Consider the following 21,105-nt stretch of genomic DNA (forward strand, 5'->3'; position numbering starts at 1 on the left):
GTGTTTTAATTTGCTTTTTAAGGCTTTTTTAAGACTAGTCTTCTCTCCATGCTGCATGAAGTGAAGAGATCTGATTAATCACACCGTGTTTGTAATTCTTCAGGGAATTAGCACTCTCAAATCTATAAGAATTTCTTCAACACTGCTTTTGTTATATATTCCTAATATTATTTATTAATTACTCTATTTGCATTTATTTTGATTAATAACCTGTAAATCTTCCACACAACTGCACTTCTGATGAAAATGTGGCCTAGCTTTCTTTCCGTGTAAGATCAAGACCATGGTTGCCTCTTGCTTGCTCATAAAGGGTTTTTTTTCAGACATACTGTTTTATTTATCTTAACTTCTCACAAGGAGATCTGGTGCATATCAAACCTGTTCTGCAGGCCGGCCTTAGACACAAAGTACAAAGCCTGGAAAGTCTGCTTTAAAACATGTGCCTCCATGCTCATGGAAATAATTAACAACAGATTCAGAGACTCAGTAGTGTGATGTCTCTATAGTTTTGAGGAATTCATTCATGGCTTTAATTATCATTGCAGATGTTTTAGACCAGAGGCTATGCGTTGAGTCTTACTGTGTTAATTGTCTCCCCTTTTTCTTTAGCTCTGCGCCCTGTCTTCATCAGATTAGATAAAATAAATAAATAAATCACAGAGGAACATTTGCACAAGATTAATTACGTCCCGACTGCTGGTCAATGTTCACTTTCTCTCATCTTCCTCCCTTCTAGAAAAAAAGATCCATCAAGATTTTAAACTGAGTGCTTACCATGACCTACCATGGAAAGACAACATGTACTTAGCAAAAACTATAAAATATCAAACAATTGTCCCCCACTGTAATCCTAGTTAAAACATCTTGGGGTTCTATGTTACACATGACTAATAATGTGTTTGAACTAAAAGACCACAATCAATATACAGTGTTGGCTTGTTTTTATTCTTCATGACAAAAGTGGTTCAAAGGTCAGTGAAAGGAACTTGCATACACATAATAAAAAGTTGAGGATCATCAAACGCTTTATGCGGAGTGTGTGCACGTCATCCTCAAGAACAATTTACACAGAATGCAGACCACATAAATACAGTTAAAATATCATACACTGGTAATTAAATTAAAACACACATCTGCACATAGTGAATTAAATAGATTCAGAAATCCATTTACAACCTTCCAAGCAATATGACATAATGATAAAGCATTTCCACTTTTTAGCAGAGTTCATGAATAGTCAACCAGCTCCCCTGGTGGTCCAAAAACAGGCATTATCACTTTCAAAACCTTAAACCCTAATATCTTAACATTCAAACTATGTTTCGATCTGATCTTAATTTGCTGCATTCATAATCTTCAGACGGTAGGTTTTTTTCATGTAACAGTTCTCTAAAATAAATATAGATAACAACCATTAATTTCAGGGGAAGCTAATGTTAGATTATTCATTAGTTAATACTATGAGTTCATTAGGTCATCCTAGCTAAAAAGTGAAAATATTTTACCAAAATGAGATATTACTTTATTCAGTGCTAAAACTGCTCAATGAGTTTCTTCAAAAGTAAGACAGATTCAAAAGCATCACAACTACAGTGTTGAATAGTAGCCTCAATTCTGAAAATGTGATGTAATCTAAGAACAGCAGACAAGATCAAAACCAAGGCACTAAAAATAAAATCAGCAGGATGTGTCCTCTTCTACTGAACCACAGGACAGTTGGGCCTACAAAAAAATCAACGTCAACTTTTTTTTTTGCATTCAATTCTCACTTTTCCAAATGTGGTCTAAAAGATCATTATTGGTCTCATCAGGTCAATTCAATTTGAATTTAAACTGCATTCAATGAGACAGTTGTTGTTACAGTGCCAGTGTTAACAAATGCACTGTTGTCCTGAAATCACAGCCGTGGCATCTACTCTATACGCAAACAATGTTGGAGCATCAACAGATAAATATTTTTTCTTTGCAATCCCAGCCCCCGGCGCGTGGAGCTCTGACTTAGCAAAGCAACGCCAAGTTGGAGTTACATCTCACTTTGAAATATTTTGTTTTGCAAAATGTATTTATTCTGTTTCAAGTCAGAATGTGCTACTAGACAGAAAGCACTGTGTAACGCTTTTAAAAATTATGGGGCAATATTTCATCATATTATTTCATTTTCCTACAAGCAGCAACCCTAACAGCAGCCTGTTCGCACTATTAGTATTTCTAACTGAAAACTATCGATGCTTTAGCCACAGGAGAAGAAGACTAGCTTGCTCTGGGGAACACTAGTTCATTACAACATGCTTGCTTTGGTAGCACACAAAAGCATGGTGACAAACAATGAAACACAAAACATGAGTATTGTTGCTTAGCTGTTCAAAGGAGTGAGAAAAAGTTGAAGCGGAATGGGAACTGCTATGATTCTGTAATAAAAAGAAATGAGCATGGCCAAAACAAGTTAGTATTAGTTTTTAGTTGTGAGTGATGTGAGACAGTGTCTAGCACCCGCAGCACAAACAGCATACTCAATTGGATGCCTGCAATTATACCACTTGGCACCTCCAGATGACTTCTAAAAGCTACTTATTGTGAGAGATGCTAAATGACTGTTGCAAAATAGCTGCAGCCAGTCGCTTTTGACTGAATGTGAAGTTAAGTTCCAAAAACCAACCCGATCCTAAATAACAGCAGGAAGTATACAGGCACTGCCCTGACTTGGTCTGCATAGTTTGCAAAGTATGATGGCGCACATTAAAGATCTCCCACATCTTGCGTTTGATTACTCTGTTTGACCTGAGGTGGTGAACTTATGGCTGATCTAGTTCCATCAATGCAACAGCATGCTTACTGGCCTCTAGTTAAAGGGTGCGGCTGATAGGCAAAAGCCAAAGAGCCAGACACGTCACAGGATTAAAAAAGGGCATGTCACTGTATCATCAGTAAAAGGGAGTAACCTACATTAGCAAGCTCTCTACTTGTAGGATAGCATTTCTGGAAGTAAGGCTTGTTCTATAAAAACAACTACGCAGGAGCGCTATCACAGATGATCTACGGGTTTACAGACACGAAAAGTCGCCAGACAGGCCTGACCTGGATGCCAGACGAAAGGCAAGAGTGTAGAGACATACAGCCTTAAAACAGATCATAGCCTTGAATCAAAGTCTGAGGACAGTAGATGCTGTACATGATAAGTCTCTCATTCTGGAATAACACTGTCAATGGTTCACTACAACACACAGCCTTGTACAAGACCAGATGGAAGTTGGATCCACTTTGGACAAGACACAATCAATGACTTCACAGAGCAATGAGCAGCACGTTTGTCTCTTCATCCTTCTCCAGGCTGCATGCAGGTTTCTCCACTCCAAGCAGAAAAACCAAGAGGGCTGGATGAGAGATTTTTATTTATTTATATATATTTTTTTACTTTTTACTTTTTTTAATCCATGGTTCTGGTGGGTAGAGAGGGGAATGTTGCATCATATCTGGGATGGACAGGATGTCTTGAGTCAGGAAAGGAGGTGGGAGCCGGGAGTCAACATGAAGACAGGTCCTTATGGAGAAAAGGGGGTTTGGAGTAATGGAAGGAGTGTTTCAGCGCTACAGAGACAGGGTGAGACAGAGACAAAAAAACATATTTAGTTCAACTAAAGACAATGTAAGTGAAAAAGGAAAGGGTAATTAATAAGGATAAACAGATCAATACAACATATAAAGCAGGGCTGCCCAAAGTGGGGCCCGTGGGCAAAAGATGGCCTGCCATAGGTTCAATTTGGTCCACCAGATGTTTCTAGCGGAAAAAAAAATATATAAAATAAACAAATATTAAAAATATATAATATTAATTGCTGTTTATGCCATTTTATTTTTTGGGAGGTAAAAATGCCCTTTAAATATGGATCCCTTTCCTATCCCTATGCCACGGCGGGCAGAGTGACTGTTTGCCCATGAAACCAGTCAATTAAGGGAACTTGGGATCCTAGTGCTATTTTGCATCTCAAAAATAGGTGCTTGCTTTTGGCCTGTGGCCCACCATTAAGTTTCAGTTTTGTCCCTCCAAGTAAAAATGTTTGACCACTCATGATATTAAGGATTAGCAAATTAGGGGCTTCCAACAGTAATCAGTTAAGGTGAAATGTATAAAAGTAAACAATTCAAACCTTGATAAACATTATTTCTAAGCTAAATCTGTGCAAAAAACACAATTGTTCCAAGTATTTAAGAACGCTCATTTAATATTTTATAGAATTAAGTAGTTTAGAATAGAGAATAAATTTGTTGGCTAGTTTATCTCACCGCCTGCGAGATGATTTCGAGTGTGAGCTCCGAGCCCTGGCAGGTGTGCCCTGAACTTTTTTACCAGAACTCTTACTGACAGCGATGTTCGATTCCTCCGTGGTTCTACTTGTGGAGGTGGATGATCTACCTCTAGGCTCTCTGAAGACCCCAGTCATCCTAGTCTTACCAGGTGCATTGTGACCAGAGAGAGATGTGGTTGCCAGGGGCCCTGAAGATTTACCATTCAACTGAGAAGAGACGGTGTCTGACTGAAATGTGTTACGGCATGCAGCTGCTGCTTGCACAGAATTAGACCTGTAACTGAATTGTTTTCTTCTTACAGAAGTATCCATGTTTGGTTTTAGATCAGGCTTTTGTTTACTTTCACCCCATGCTTCAGATGTGTTAGGATACACACACAAAGCTTTAGAAGAGGTTAGATTATCTATGGATGAAGAAAACAAAGAAGACTTTAGCCTGGTGGAAGAGGCAGGTACAACGCGAGTTGTAATGAAGGTGTCCTGGCGTGCAGGGACTGAAGCTCTCCGCCCTGGCACACCTTTTCTTGAATCGCTGACTTGGGTTTTGACCATGAACTCACTGTTTACAGAACTGGTGGAGCTTGTACGCGTTGGGGAGTAACCAGAGCTCAACTCTGCATTAAAAACATCACTGACACTATGGCTTCTAATGAAAGTGGCGTCTCGCGGGAGACCTTTGCCTCTGCAAGACCGGCCTGTCTGGATGGGGTTGTCAGGACAAGGAGAGATAGGGGTTCTTACAGGGCTCGTGTGGAGGCTTCGGGTTAGACTTCGCAAGTGGTGCGTGGCCATGGCCGGAACGCTGCTGCCGAGAACCGGGCTTGCCCGTGGACTGCTCCTCAGTGGGGGGCGTGCAGGACTGCTTCGGGGGCTCCGTGGAGCCCGGCCTGACTTGGTGGCCAGCTCTTTGGCGCGGGAGCGGCGGGGGCTGCTGTTCAAGCTGTGGGGAGACAGAGGGGCCTCCAGGTCTTCCAAACGCTGAGTAAGAGCCAGTTTCTGCTGTATGGCCATACGCAACAGTGAATTCAGTGTCTTCTTCTCATCCTCGGCTGCTGCCAGCTGCCTCTGCATCTCATCCAGCTGGGTGACATACTGGTCACACCTGAGAGATGCAGACATAATTAAAAGATGCAACATGCACAAGCAGGCTAGAACAAATTAAGTAAAAAAGTCAGACACACAAACACCAGCTGTGCACAAACACTACGACAGCAGCTAAACATTTTTGGCATTGATTAATTTAGCAATTTCTTGTTAAACCATCATAAATTACCAAAACATACAGTGATGTCTTCACACTGGTTATGTTTCTTGGATAGCAAAACTATTGAATTTGCACTGATCAAAAATCTGCAAATCCTCAATGCTTGAGAAGCTGGTGCCCAAAATAACCACATTTGTTAAGAAACATATAAGCACTTATTTAATATTATGTTGATAGACTACGACTAAATATTTTGAGAGAATGAGAAGAGGGATGCATGTGAATCATCTAATGCGGTAGAAATGCAATCACCCCAGCTATCCACATGATGGCACCACAAAACTTAATTATAAACAAGAGGATCATTTTAAGCTGTAATCTTTAGCCTGTTGCAACAGACAGTAGTAGCCCTTGAGCACTGTCTGTTCTCCAATCCTTCTTAGGGATAATCAAATGCCAGCTCATAACTGTCTGGAGAGGGCCTAGACAGGTAATACATGTCCAAGAAGCTTCTCTTGCGAATAATAACAAATGATAACGACAACATTTCTGCTCTCCATTACACAAACAGGAAGAGGCCAAGAAGGAAAAAAAACACAAAAAACATTAGCTCCCTCATTAACCTAGTACAGAAAAAGCTCACAACAATTCTCCATGCCACTGCATTTCTCAGAAGAGGTTAGTGATTAGTGAGTTAAGTGTAGTGGCCTGTAAGTGTAACCCTTGACAGCACCGTCCCACCAGTCTCCCGCCAACATTAAGCTTCTCCTTCTCTAAGGTGACCTGCCTTGATGGGACAAATCTGCCTCCTCCCCCGTCGGCACAGGGCAGAGCATGTGGTTCATAATCTTCACGTGAACCGGTGGATTGTCCACAGGCGCAATAAGCATGGTAAGCTTATTACACAAGTGGTAGCAAAAGCTGTACCACAACAAGAGCACCATTACTAAGCATGAACAACACTAGCAAAGAGGTAAAGACCACACAACCAGAGCTAATGAACATGTTTCAGTTCAAAGACATTTTAAAGCAATCACAAAATCTACTTTTCCCCGATAACATTGTTGAATGTGATGTTTTTTCTCATACATAAAAAGGAAATCTTACCGACTGGCGAACATGACTCGGAGTGATGAGAAGGTGGCGGCGTCCTCCTTCAAGGCTTTGAGCTCATTCCGCAGTTTCATCATGGTCTCTGACACCATGCTCTTCTCTGTCTCATACTTGGTTTTTAGATTGGACAGGGCCAACTCTGCAGTCTGCATTGACAAAATAGCATCATAATATGCTACTGAAGCGCAATCATTCCCCTTTCTAACTGGGGAGTTAAAATGCACATCACCAACAATATACTTCCTTCAAACCGATAGCACCATCATGAACCACCACTAATTCTAGGGAGACCTAGCCCGTTTGTGCTTCTCATGTATTAGCACATAGCCACAGTGGTAATGTATATATATTTTTATTTAAAAACAGTTGGAAAACAGATAAAGAATATTTTTTGTAATTTAGCGGACAGAATCATTTCAATCCAGAATGTTAGAAGAGTTTGTGGGGACTCTGGAAATAACTTCAGAACAATGGTAATTGTTTTTAACAAGCATTGCCCTTTAATTATCTTTTCAGGAAATCAATGGTTACTTCTTTGACTTGAATGTGAGATAGAATATAGGAGGCACAAACTGGGGATAGGTTAGCCAAAAACTGAGGCAGGTTAGCCAGCACCATCCAAAGGGCTGAAAAATTTAAATGGGTCTGTTTGTTCTAGATTTTAGCACCAAATACCTTAGATGTAACCAAACAAGTTATAACTGTCACCATTACTGTCACTTAACTCTTATTCCAAATGAACTACAACATGTCCTGTGCTCAAGAGCAATCTGTGTCAGTGCTGGGAAGGTCAATGAAAAACTGATGACGTAGACAGTAGGAAAACAGCACTATGAGGGACACACAGCTGAAGGCCAAAGCCCAGTTTGGTCCTCTTGTGCTATCAGCTTTTACATAAGTGTGACTTGAATGCAATCATCAATGCAAAAGTCTAAATACCCTGATTACATCTGACAAACAAACACAGTGGGGCCAACAGAGTCCAGAGAACCAGCCTTGAGAAGGTAGACAACTGTATGTGAGCATGGCCTAGCCAAACAGATTATCTGAGTGTTTATGTGTGTGCGTGAAAGTGAGAGTGACAGCGGAGGGAATGACAGAAGCAGGTCATGGACTGCTTGAGGCACAGGAGAGGGGAAGGGAAGAAGAGTTCAACCTCTGAGGAGTGCAGCATCACACCTTTCTCAAGGTGCTGGACCATGTGAGGACAAGGTACAAGTGTCTAGGCAAGACATTGATGATACAGTTGAACCATACTGCTTCTGTCAAGATTATGCATGGATAACAGTGAAGGCTTGCTCTCTTAATTTATCAAGACGATAAATTTAATATCAAAATGCTGAATTTGGTCAGGCATTTATCCAGTTTAGGTAAAAAATACTGGCAACCGAAGAAAGACTACATTTCACAACAGACTATATTCTCTTTTTTGTACATGCAAAGAAACTAATGAGGTCTCTCATAGTAAGACGAAGCCGACAAAGGTAGCTTCTTTTATATGACAGGCAACAAAAAAAATCCACAAATTGACCTTGGAAATTTGAAGAATACATTTCAGAGAAAGTCCCTTACAGATCTGGTTTATTTAGAGCAATACCCTAAAGTGGAATAGTAGCCTTCTACGAGACTAAAACTGAGACCTACCTGTTTGTTTGCCTTGAGGACAGTCCTGAGGGTAGCAATCTGTTCCCTCTTGGTGCTGAGAAGGGACTTGAGTTTCAGTACTTCTTCCAAGAGGCTTTCAGCATCCCGCTCTGACTCTCCACTGCTGCTCAACCCTGAGTAAGGCATCGCGCCCCTCTGACGACAGAGGTCCACTGCCACCTGCAAGAGCACAAAGACAGCTGTTCACAAAAATGAGCTAAATAGTAGCATTTTCTGCATGGGAAAATGTCTTGTCTATATAGTATTGAAGTGTTTCTATTTACTAAACAGTATATTCAAACATCACATTACTAACAATGGCAATGATGAATGTAATCAATTTCAGATTTCTCAATATTATTATACACCTGTGAAATGAATCTTCAGAAATGTAGAAGAGCATCTATATGTGTTGTAAACAGTGTTTCACTACATAAAACACAAGTTCCCAGTGTTTCTGGCACTACTGTTTTCTGAAAGGATTGTCTGTAGTGGAAGCCACAACTCAATTTTAACCGCTGATAATCCAATCCATTCAAACCCAAACACACGTGACTAGAAGGCTCACAGGTGTTGGATGAACAGACACGGGAGCTACTCAACTACATTTAACTGTCTGAACTCAGCATTAGGTTCAGCAAGAAATTTGCGAAGGTGGAAAGGCCTGCACCCAGTACAAAAGCCTGCCTTTCAGTGAACGAGCCACAATGAAGCAGTAAGAAAATCTGCAGAATTTTTTAACTTTGAGTTCATAGTCAAGTACTTGCAGAGTGGCACCATAATAAATGTCTGACATACTGTATGTGATAAGCAGTGCTGTCTTACCCGGAGGTGTTTGATCTGGCAACGGATGACTGCTACCAAGTTGCGGACATTGGAAGGGTCCCTGAAATCCAGGGTGGGGGATCCAGGGCAGTTAGGAGAGTCTCCGCTACCCCCTGCACTGTCCACCTCCCCCATAAACTGCAATGCTGAGGCTTTGGAGATGAACATGTCATTGGCTCGCGGCTTCTTCTGGGTGTTATGCTGAGGGTAGACGTAGTGTGATCTTCGTGCACTACCTCCGCCACCACTTGCCCTGGCACCATCACGGTAATAGTCCAGGGTGACTCGTTTGGGTGTCAGGTTGTTGCACACGCAGATGTGGTGATAAAGGTTGGACAGCTCTTCGGAGAAGGCCAGCAGCTCTTCCTGGGCAACGCTCAAGTGCCCTTCTGAATCAATTGCCACTTTCCTAGTGGCTCCAATCTCCTTCTCCAGCTCACTGATGCGCTCCTGGTCCTGCTTGCTGGACTTGATGCATTGACGGATCTTGTCAGCCAGCTCCTGGGCCTCTGCCCGCCAGCGATCCTTCTCCTGCTTGTATCGTTGCTCCAGGGTGTTATAACGAGCTCCTGCCTGAGATAGTTCATCTCGCAGCTTCAGAAGCTCTTCACTGGCTGAACGCATACGTGCTTCCAGCACCTCCTTGCTCTTGGTGTCGACCTCATAGTCAAAGGCCGCATTCCCACCATCTCCATTTTCTGCTTCATGATCCCCCCTGTCGTCTGCCTCTTGGTTGTGCTGCTGGCTGTTCTGCACAGCTTCCAGCTGTTGGGTGAGAGATCCAACCTTGTCCTCTTGCTGACTGAGTGCCTGTTTGGACATTACCAGCTGCATCTGCAGTTCTTCTACCTTGTCAACCAAAGTGGACTTCTCTCGTTCTGCCTGGGTGCACACATACACACAAAATATTTTTTTGCATTGCCCAACTACTTAAAACTGTCCATTAGTGGAATAATCATCAATCATTAATTTAAGCTCTAAGACAGATCAACAGGCCAAAACTGATCGCTGATTATTTTTCCATTAAGCAAGGTCTCTGTAACACAAATGTCTCCCACAACCATCTTAACTCTTAATGCATTTTTTATGTAAAATAGTGGCTGGCCCCATTCAGCTCCCCACACCCAACACGTGGTGGGAAGGAGCGTGCCTACCCAACCCCCAATTTAAGTGCATCATGAATAATATATTTCCTTCAGACAGAGAGGAATGACAGTTGAAGACATCCTTAATTTTCTTAAGTACCCTTTATTCTAGAAGTGCAACTGTGTCAGGTAGGAGGTCACTAAATTGCTTGCAGAAGTACTGTAGATGATGTCAAGTGGTGCCAGCTGGTTTTACTAATACAGAGAGGCTTACTAATTTTACCAACATACAGCGGATGTGGTCCAAAACAGGAAGCAGCAGACATCGCTGTTAAAAGCTTAGACACACAAATCAACCTGTAAAACAGCCTCACTACTCAGCTTATGACGGTGACACTATTTTAAGTTATTCTGACTAGAAAAGGCACTTTCATCTAAATATAATGCAGTCTATGAATCACAAAAGAACAATAGTTAGTAGATGGTGCTAGCAGTAGTTTATAGGCTATTATTAGGTTTTCACAAAATGGCAATATCCCCACATTACATTTACTCTCAATTTAAATAGTATAAAGCAAGTAAGTACTCTGCCTTTTTTTGAGAAACTGAAAAAAAAGTTTGAAAGGTGAACCTCTCCCTTTGGCCATAAAAATGCCATTATTTAATGCATTAAATATGTTGCAAATTCAAATGCCTGTTAATCTTTACAATTAATAAACTTAATTAATAAAACTACCCATGCCACTTATTGCCAAATATAAAATGCAAAGTTTCTATTAACCTACTAATCACTGCAGAATGACATGACATTTTATATGAAAACATTGAAACTTCAAGATTGTTCCCTGATGTCCTGATGACTGCTCCTGATAATTGTAGTCTTATTAAATTTAGTGGAGGTTCATACTCCCCAGAAGGTCAACCAACTCCAAAAGCTTCTTGCAAATCCTAAATTCTCAGCTTTGCACACAAGACATCCCATAATAAAACGGTCAGACTGCCATGAAATGTGATGAGCAATATAAGATAACCAGGGAACAAAACCATTCAAATCATATTTTACTTCTTTTCTTCAGTGCATAATTTCACCATATTAATAAATTAAATAAGTGGCACATGTTGTGCTGTTGCCTACCTGTAGGAGTTGCTGTTTTAGTTTCTGGCTGTCTGAAAAGTGTAGCTCACTCAGCAGGTCTGACACCAACCCAGAAGCTGGAGCACGCAGGAATACATCACTGTTGCGTGGAGTGGAGTAGCGATGGATGAGGCCATTACTTTTGGAGCCTCCCAAGTGAGGAGGGTGAGCAGAACCGGGAGCAGACCCAGGACCATTATTAATGCCACTGTCCTGGTCCTCTCCCTCACCCTCACCTTCTCCCTCTCCTCCCTGGCCCTCCTCCTGGCTGTCATCCAGCTGCTCCAAGTGGAGCTCCAGGTTCCCCACAGAATCAAAGGGGTTAAGGGTCAGGGCAGAGAGTTCTCGCCGCAGACTGTTCTTCTGCTCCCTCTCCTCCTTCAGGGCTTCCAGGGCCTCATCCAGCTGCCTCTCTGCTATCTCCCTCAGCCTCGCTGCCTCGTCCAGCTGAGCTCGCAGCTCCTCCTGCTCATCGTTCTTCTGGGTCAGCTCCAGCTTTATCGATTCAAACTCAACCTGAAATGTGATAAAGAAGCACAGCCAGAAGGATGGTTTTAATAGGTCTTTCTATATGTGTGCACATTCTGTACTCAACATGCAAATATACCCATCACTGCATTCAGATCAACAGTGTTACAGTCACATACCCAGATGGCTTGGGTAGACAAATATAAACTCCACTGGTGATGACTCCATGGTTACTACCAATTCTACTTGGAAATGGATATGTACAGTTCTCCCACTGATTTTGAGTCCTACATATTCAACAACGTTCACATCTAGTTGGCTCTTCTAGTTGCTTTAACGTACAGTAAACATAAAATAACAATACATGTCTATTTATTTTGAATAAAATCTATGTGTTATTAAAACTGATACTGAGAGAACATTTAGGGTTTTCATCTAAAACAACAAAAAGGGCTTCGGACATCAGAAACTCTCGAGGTAAGACTAGATTTTTATCTAAAAGTCAACTACTGGACTAAACAAGCCTCTGCTACATTTAGAACTAGTCATGGACAGTTTGCCTTGGCAGAGCTACTATATACACAAAGAGCACATTGGCGCTAGGAAGCACTTGTCTCACACCCTCAGGAATCCAAACAGAGACACTTTCAAGAACTACATAATATAACAACCCACAAGAATACTGAGTATCTTTCATCACAAGAACACAAACTAAGATTTGAGATGTTCACAAATACAGAAAATGTGAAAAGGACTGTGATCATCTGCTTATGTTTAGGAAATGTTCTTAGCTTGCTTTTTTTTTTTTTTTTTTTTTTAGCATTTTTAATGTTACAATGACATTAAATGACACAAATGTCTTGCCTTAGGTAAATTGTTACATTGGAAGCTTTCAGTATGCAATTGTCCCAAATGATACAAAATCATAAACTGAGTTCAAGCAGTTTGTGGCGTTTGGATCCCCCCCCATGGTTCAGCATGCATTTGAACGTGGAATAATTGCAAAATTTTACCATCACAGTATGAAATCCGGTTTATATATTTGGTAAAGTTGTAGTTTAAGTGATAACTGACCTGGTTTTCCTTGAGGACAGACACCTGTTTTTGCAGAGATATGTTCTCATCTTCGAGCTCAGCATTGTCCTGCAACTGCCGCAGCTCACGTACTTTATATTCCTTTATCTCATCCCTCAAATGGCCCTTTTCTGCCTCCAGACACTCACACTCCTGTAGAACAGAACCCACTGTTAAATTCACAATTATCAAGTGATGCAAGATCAAGTGTCATGCACAATGATTTTACTTCGGGAATGAGACTACAAATCTAATATATCCTTTCATGAGTCGGGGTTCCATCGAATCAGTCATGACAAGACAGGGACTAATATTATGCAGCATAAACAGCAGTATGCAGGTATACTAAGTGAGTCCCAAACCTTCTTTAGCTGGGTGGAGCACACCCCCAGTCTATCGATCTCTGCGTGAGCATTGCTCAGAGCAAGGCGCGCTTGCTTGAGGTCTGCCTGGACTTCCTCTATGCGGGTTGCCATGGCAGCCTCCTTACTGGCTGTCTCCTGCAGCAAGCTCTCCTCCCGGCACTCTCCATCAGCAGCTGCACGCTTCTGGCTGCTCACGGAATCTGCAAATGCCTTTACACAAACAAAAAAGGTTAAGGAAATGGCAAAACTTGCAGTATCCTGCAGGCTACAGTATGTTACACATTGGATGAACATTTTCAGTGCTGAAAGACAAATATATTCATGCTTTGCTACTCACATTAAGGCAAGAAATGTAGACATCTTGAACAAAGGAAAGGAAGTAGAACTTCACTGACAACCATCACCATAAACCTGATTACACTGACGATGTAGCTGTTATGGTTTGGTAACAAGACACCTTAACAGCAGCTTCCACACAGTTTGGCACTATATCTTAAAATAATCAGTGGATAAAAATGAGCCTTACACTAGACTTGACGCTGTAACATCAGGTATATCTTCACATTTTGCCATAATCTGTAAACTTCACCCATTATGCATCAATGAGTGCTGATGAAAGAACTGTCAAATAGGGTGTTAAATGAAATGAACAAGTTACTAAACAAGCTCAACTGAACATCGCGGTGGGGTTATATAATGAGGTTAATTCACAACACGAGTCTGCTCTGCTTTGTTAAAACCCTGCTAAATCCTAGGTGGGTAAACAGCCAAGAAATTAGGTTTATACAGATTATAGGAAAATAGCTGAAATTCTGTACCACTACGTCCCTTAAGATATAAAGAGCTTTGCTTGATATGTGGTTATAAAACATTTTAGAATTAACCTATTTTGGGGTTGTTCTGGCACATATTTTTTGCCAGATATCCAACTGTTTGTAAGGTTGCAGGTTTTTCTATTTCAATTTAAACAGGTGGGTGAAAAACTAAAAATCTGTCGATATGATAGGATTGAATTTTATGGGATTCTTCTTACATAAATCAGTTTCACAGAGCGTGTTCTAGCAATACTCAATACCTTCATGTCCCATCTGGTGCATTTTTGTCAAAGTTTACAACCAGGAACCAATATTAACCCCTTACAGATCATTCTTTGAGCACTATGACAGCATGAGATATTTCAATATAAAATGTACCTTTAAAGAGAAACTCTAACTTAACTGAAAAAACTACACTACACTTGTAAAAACACTGGATTACGTGATAATCAGAGTTTTGACATATTGGTCTAATCTTTTCATCTTGACTATGTGGCGCTATCCTAATTCAATCCTTAATGCCAAGCAGTTAAGTATCCAGATCAGTTTAAGATGAACAAAGAAAACATATTATCTTAAACGCATTGGACATGCTGACTAATTGGCTGTGGGGGTTGTCCTGATCCCTAAACAGTCTTCCACCTCTGATGCCATCAGCATCAGATGACATATGAGGGCAAAACTGACTCAGCATGCAATCACAAGCACCTTCATTGAAAGTATAATATGAGATTGTGGCTGTGACAGAACTGTTATTGTGGTAGCAGGGAGTCAGAGTTGCCAAAAAGCACTATGGGATGAGTAATCAAATTCATGTCATATGTCACTGGTACATAAAGAGACAACAATGCTAGCTTTATACGACTACTGGGGACACTGCAAGGCAGCTCCTCAGCTGTTACATTAACATCGATAGAGAGTGTGTGCCTTTGCAAAATGTCAGCCATTCAAATTTTGATTGCATTCATATTTTGCCATCAGTGTCATGTGAAAAAATACCATTCTGCAATACCATTATTGCACAATGGTAACACAGGTGAAACAATGAAAAGGCATGGTATTACTGTTCCACTGCCTCTTGTTAATAATATCATATATGTATTATAATTTAAACAAGCAATGTATATATAAATATCGCTTGTGTGTTTATATATTTATATATATACCCACACACATTGCTTGTTTCAATTGTAAACAACACTGCATCTAACCACATCTAGTTCAATGTAAAGAAGTGTTTATGTAGGCAAAAAAAAATCTGATGAGCACTGTGCAAAAACAAATGTGCAGTAAAAAACAAAGGTGAAAAAGCAGTAGGACAGTTGCATAGTGGCACTGGAAAACAACACTTTCTTCACAAGTCTAATGTTGTCTAAATATAACTAGAAGGCCTTGGGTGTTCCTACCTCTTTGAGCTGCTGTAGCTCTCCTTTGAGGGCTTCATGCTCTTCTTCCAGTTGCCTGTGTTTCATCTTGAGAGCAGCACTTTCCTCCAACACCACCAAGCCATAGCGGGCTGCCTGTAGCTTTTCCTCAGTGGCCTCCTGGAGCTCAAGAGTCAGCCGCACCACTTCAGCCTTCAAGTCTCTGCTCCCCATCTCTGCCTCCCCTTCTCCCTCCGCCGTTTGACCTGCTGGGTCTGCATCTGCCTCCAGCATCCTTGCCTGGCCTCCCACTTGTCTGCCAATGTTCTATGGGGACAGCTGCCTCCTTCACTCCTCCTCTCTCATTACTCCACACTACAAAAGGCAAAACACAAAGATGGTGGTTATGTAAACGTCTTAGAACAATGGCCAGGATGGCGAAGAGGTTTGCGAAAATCACATTATGACACCAATTGAGCAAATTGCAGAGGGCAAGATTAACATGTGGACTGGTTATGTGGCAAAACGCTTCTACTTTCTAAAGGCCAAATGGCTACAAGACAAAACCAAGCCACAAATGACCTAACTGCTGCAGTTTGCAAATAAGTATCACCTGTATAAAACCAGTTAGCCTTGTCAACTCTGGTTATACTACTAGTTATAACAGAAAATGTGGACCTACGACTAACATATTGCTGCCATTTATCTTTTTAAATAGGTACTTATTAGCCCGTGGTATGTAAAAGTAATTACTGATCATCCCCCAACTCCGCACAATTAACAAGCTGTCACGATTAAACTGGGATGGAAGGCTGGCCTGTACACATCACTGAGCAACGTTAATGCTATTCAGCATCAGTAACCTTACATCTGTTCAGAATAAGCCGATAGCTATAGGTAATGTTAGCTACACAGTTATGTCAGCTGTTTGACGTGTCATAACACCAAACCTCAACGTTGTTGTGGAAACAATTTGGATTAACGTTACTTTGAGCACCCGTATTGACTGGGTGGGGCGGACTTCCCCCATTTCCTCGTGTCCTCTTCTTTGACCGAAGATGGACACACCAGCCGCCGGTTGTCCGGTGCCAAATGATGCATCCCGTAAGCATCTGTTCCTCCTAGACCACAAACTAACGCTAGTTCTTCGTGTAATCAAATGGAGGTGAATTAAAGGAGATAACGATATAACCTGTGAATATTTTGCCAGCCTCTGTCTCCAAAGTAAGATGGTATCCTTGAGGGTGACAAGGATACAAAATCTAAGACGACACCGGACTGGGAACACGACACGGCCGGACAGCTAGCAAGAGTAGTTTTAGCCTGATGTAGACAGCAAATGACATCACAATGCTATTAGCAAAGTGGAGTTGAAGAATTTAGCTAGCTGGCGTCTCAGCTTTGTGATTACCTACATTTAGATGGGCTTAGAGGAAGAGACATCGATTACGAGACGCATGGGATAACGTTGGTTCTCCTGTGATAACGTCAGCCAGATCCTGTCAGACAAGCTAATTAGCTAACGCTAGATAGCGAATGCTAGCCAAACTTGCTAACGTTACTCACCCCCTGGTTTTATTCCAAAGACGAGGCTCGCCACTTGTAAGCAAACGTTACTTGTGTACTTTCTCCGGGAGCTGTCAGCGGCAACGGTTGCTAATCTCGATAGTATCCAGGGGTACCAGCCCACGGTGCTGAACAACCGCTTCCCTTCCTCCCACCCGGTTCTCTCGTTTCACAGTGAGGTCTGGTGTCAAAAGCGCGCCGAAAACGTGAAGGCACTATTACCCCCTCTAGCTAAACAACGGCGCAATGCAATGACACCAAGAAATTGCCGTTATTTTCTGTATTTCTCGGGGTATAGCATTGCTGTCCACTCAATCATAAAAAATGAAACATTAATGCAACGAATACAACAAATTCCTTTTATCAACAAACACGAAATATAAGAGAAATAACGCTAAATTACTGAAGAAATAATACACTTCCGCTCGTACCCTTTTCGTCTTCCGTTTTACTTCCGGGTGTGCACTTTGCTAGGCTGTCGTGTCTCGCGGCTGTACCTCCAGTGAGACAACGGTACTTTTACACAATGAAGGTTGTTACCTGGAACATAAATGGCATAAGGACTTTCAGAGGCGGCATTAAAAAGGCACTTGATTCACTGGACGCAGATGTTATCTGCGTTCAAGAGACAAAGGTGACAAGTAAGTGGTTAGCTTACGAATTTGGAAAACGCGGGAGCTGTCAAGTAACGTAGCAGAGTCAGAAGTCCGTATGAAAGAATAAAAAGTTAAACCCCAAATTTGTCCCGTACAGGAGACTTGCTCAATGAAAGAACTGCCATTGTTGACGGCTACAACTCCTACTTCAGCTTCAGTCGAGGACGCAGCGGCTATTCAGGTTCATTACATTGACATAACAATTCATTTTGTGTCTCCATGACAGCACTGTTTGTTCTCTGTACCCAGACAGGAAGACACAATCTTGTAAAGTAATGCAAAAGACTGATAATTTACTTCACTGAATGGGTGCTTGTTACACCTGCTTTATAGCTGCTGCTATACTATACTAACTGTTCATCTCCCTTTCCTGACATGCACAGGGGTTGCCACTTACTGTAAAGACAGTGCCACTCCATTTGCTGCTGAGGAGGGTCTCACAGGTCTGCTGACCAACCATGAGGGCGCTGTTGGATGCTATGGTGATCAGGCTGAGTTCTGTAGCGAGGAGCTGCAGCTTTTGGACAATGAGGGACGAGCCGTTATCACACAGCACAGAATAATGTAAGAGAAAAATATTCCTGACACATGTCACATGTGCTGTATTGGGTATTAATCTCTGTTCATTTTATTCAAAAAATATCTGCACTAGAATATACCTAGCAGTCTTTACTAGCAGCCAGATTTTGATCAATTTAGAGCAAGTCAATCAAAATGTCACTGTTATTAAAAGACCATAAGGGAGATTCCAATGTGTGTTATTTTCCTATTGTAAAGTGGCTGTAAACTGTAGATGTCTGACTGTTTTTGACTGTTTTATCCCCCACAGGTGTCAGGAAAAAGAGCAAAGTGTTGCTGTAATCAATGTGTACTGTCCACGGGCTGACCCTGAAAAGCCGGAGCGAAAGCAGTTCAAGCTGCAGTTCTACAAGTTGCTTCAGTGTCGCGCTGAAGCCGTACTGAAAGATGGGAGGTGAGAGTTTAGAACGGTTCCCACAGACTGAAAGAAGAGTTTATAGTTACAATGAGACACAGGTGTATCCTGATTTTACCACAGACAGCTTGAGCGATGGCACACATATATCCTGCTGTTAATGCACTCACATGTTTAACGTCACAAGTTGTCAGTGCAGTAAATGAAATAGTTTAAAGTGGATTCTTGCATTTGCAGTAATACAGATAAGATGATGGCAGATGGCTGACTTGCAGATGTATATGTTGTATATTATACAGTTGCCTGTATTGTGATATTAGTCTTGTTTTGGACCATGTATCATGAGATAGCAACTTATTTTCTTCTCAACTAATTGTTTTTTCTGTCATATTTTTCAGCCATGTGATTGTTTTAGGAGATGTAAATACATCCCACCGGCCAATAGACCACTGTGACCCCAGTGATATTGTAAGTAAAAGGTTGGAATACTGTCATATGGATGTTTTACTTCTTCAATTAGATAAGAAGGTTGATACCACTCTTGTACAGTAAATATGAAGTAAAAGCCAGCAGCTAGCCCTAACCCTGGCTGTTTCTTCCAGCATTTGGTCTCGATGCTAAGTTAAGCTAACAGTCTCCTGAAAGTAGCTTAATACAAAATGAAAGTGTTATCGATCTCAGCAAGGAACAAACAAGTGTGTTTCCAAAAATGTTAAACTGTTCCTGTAATATGAAGATATATTGCATAACAATGGCTGTGTTATGTTTCTGCCAAATGTGCAAAGAGTATATGTTTATAGTAATGAACTCTACCTGCTCTGTTTTTTTCAATACTTAGGATGATTTTGATGGAAACCCTGGAAGGAAATGGCTGAATGGCTTTTTGCATGGTGTCAGACAAGAAGTGGAAAGGCATGAGGAAGAACCTGATGAAGAATCTGAGGTAACTTCGTCAGATTCCAGCCGCAGGGGAAAATTTGTGGATACCTTTCGCTATTTCCACCCAACTCGCACCAACGCCTTCACATGCTGGTCCACTCTCACTGGAGCGCGGCAGACCAACTACGGCACACGCATTGACTACATATTCGCTGATTGCCAGCTAGCCAAGGAGCAGTTTGTGGCCGCAGATATCATGCCAGAGGTGGAGGGGTCAGACCACTGCCCTGTGTGGGGGCAGCTGAGATGCTCTCTCCTGCCCAGCTCCAAGCCTCCTCCCCTCTGTACGCGCTATCTGCCAGAGTTTGCTGGCAAGCAGCAGAAACTCTCACGCTTCTTTGTTAAAGTGGACCAAAAATCAAGTCAGTCTGATCAGAGGGATGCATTACCTGGATCTCAAGAAGAGGAGGAGTTGAGGGAGAATTTAAACCCATTTGGAGCTGGAAACATCTCTAGTAAAAAACGGTTGATAACATCAGACTCTGTTGTCCCAAAGGGGAAAAAGGCTAAGACTGTAAAGACATCTTCGAAGCCACAGGGCAGCCTTCTCTCCTTTTTCAAACCCAAACCCACAAACGTCGCACACTCAACTGAGGCACCTGTTAGACAGTGTGAAAAAACACTGGATGAGGTTACATCATCACAAAAGTCCCAAAAATCATCCTCAACTACCAATGACGTGTCTTTGATCTCAAGTAGCGCACCCGAAGAAACTGAGCCTGTCTTTGATGGTTCGCCGCAGCTGTGCATCAGCACCACCACAGAGGAAAATGACAGACAGATGAAGGCAGAACGTTTAACCCCGCAACCCACTGTGGCACACTCGGCTGCCAAGAAGGGGGCATCGTTAGTGTTTTGGAAGTCAGTGCTTCATGGACCGCCCCCGCCGCCCTCCTGTAAGGTCCACGGGGAACCCTGTGTGCTTCGTACTGTAAAGAAGGAGGGGCCAAACATGGGCAAACAGTTCTTTGTGTGCGCCCGTCCTCAGGGACATGCCTCCAACCCTGACGCTCGGTGTAATTTCTTTGCATGGGTTGACAAGGGCAAGTGACATGTTTACTGCATAGACCACAAGTTGTTTCCACTCATCAGTGAAACACAAAACTAGCACAAAGACAAGACTGTAAGACTACTCCACAGAAATGTGGTCATTTTGCTGATTTTTATTACTGACTGTGTTTTTTCTTTAATAAATAATGAAGACAATAGTTTTGTATTACTTTGCGTTTCATTTTATTTGGTCTCACAGCTGAAACCATTAGGCACTCCTAAGATTAGTCATTTTTCAAGTAAAGACTCAAAATGTCGTCAAATATGATAAGCTAATTTTATGTTTGATCTCATTTTAAACTGAATATCATAGAGTTTTAGGCTGATGGTTGTAAAACAAGCAATTTCAAGATGTCACTCCGGGACTTTGAGAATTGTGGTATGAATTTTCCACTGTCTTCTGACATTTTCCAGATGAAATGATTAATCAGTAAATTTTGGAAGTAATTGTCAAATTAATCAATAAAAATAATTACTTCATACTGTACAAGAAACATGAAAGTGGCCTATGTATGTGTAGTTAAAGTTAATGGACCCTAATGGTCATAGAAGTCTATTATTTGT

The 21,105-nt window shown here is 41.6% G+C and overlaps 2 protein-coding genes across 3 annotated transcripts; one reads left to right on the top strand and one right to left on the bottom strand.

The window, feature by feature from the left end:
* Positions 1–935: 935 nt before the first annotated feature.
* On the bottom strand, positions 936–17,484 carry zgc:162200 (uncharacterized protein LOC558638 homolog). Of its 2 annotated transcripts, none has more exons than XM_041945485.1 (10): positions 17,394–17,484; positions 15,439–15,771; positions 13,215–13,427; positions 12,853–13,005; positions 11,311–11,826; positions 9,091–9,972; positions 8,266–8,445; positions 6,616–6,767; positions 5,046–5,406; positions 936–3,585 (listed from the first exon to the last, which is right to left on the bottom strand). In XM_041945485.1, exons 2-10 carry the CDS (start codon positions 15,688–15,690, stop codon positions 3,580–3,582), a joined length of 2,715 nt encoding a protein of 904 aa, XP_041801419.1. In that variant the 5' UTR covers positions 15,691–15,771; positions 17,394–17,484; the 3' UTR covers positions 936–3,579. The 2 variants fall into 2 exon arrangements, with proteins under 2 accessions (XP_041801419.1, XP_041801418.1); XM_041945484.1 differs by lacking the exon at positions 17,394–17,484 and adding an exon at positions 16,963–17,121.
* apex2 (APEX nuclease (apurinic/apyrimidinic endonuclease) 2) lies at positions 17,432–20,900 on the top strand. Its single transcript, XM_041945486.1, has 6 exons — positions 17,432–17,603; positions 17,716–17,799; positions 18,002–18,182; positions 18,448–18,591; positions 18,951–19,020; positions 19,391–20,900. Exons 1-6 carry the CDS (start codon positions 17,489–17,491, stop codon positions 20,540–20,542), a joined length of 1,746 nt encoding a protein of 581 aa, XP_041801420.1. The 5' UTR covers positions 17,432–17,488; the 3' UTR covers positions 20,543–20,900.
* Positions 20,901–21,105: the final 205 nt, after the last annotated feature.

This window comes from Chelmon rostratus, chromosome 10, assembly GCF_017976325.1.
Source record: "Chelmon rostratus isolate fCheRos1 chromosome 10, fCheRos1.pri, whole genome shotgun sequence".
Taxonomy (NCBI): domain Eukaryota; kingdom Metazoa; phylum Chordata; class Actinopteri; order Chaetodontiformes; family Chaetodontidae; genus Chelmon; species Chelmon rostratus.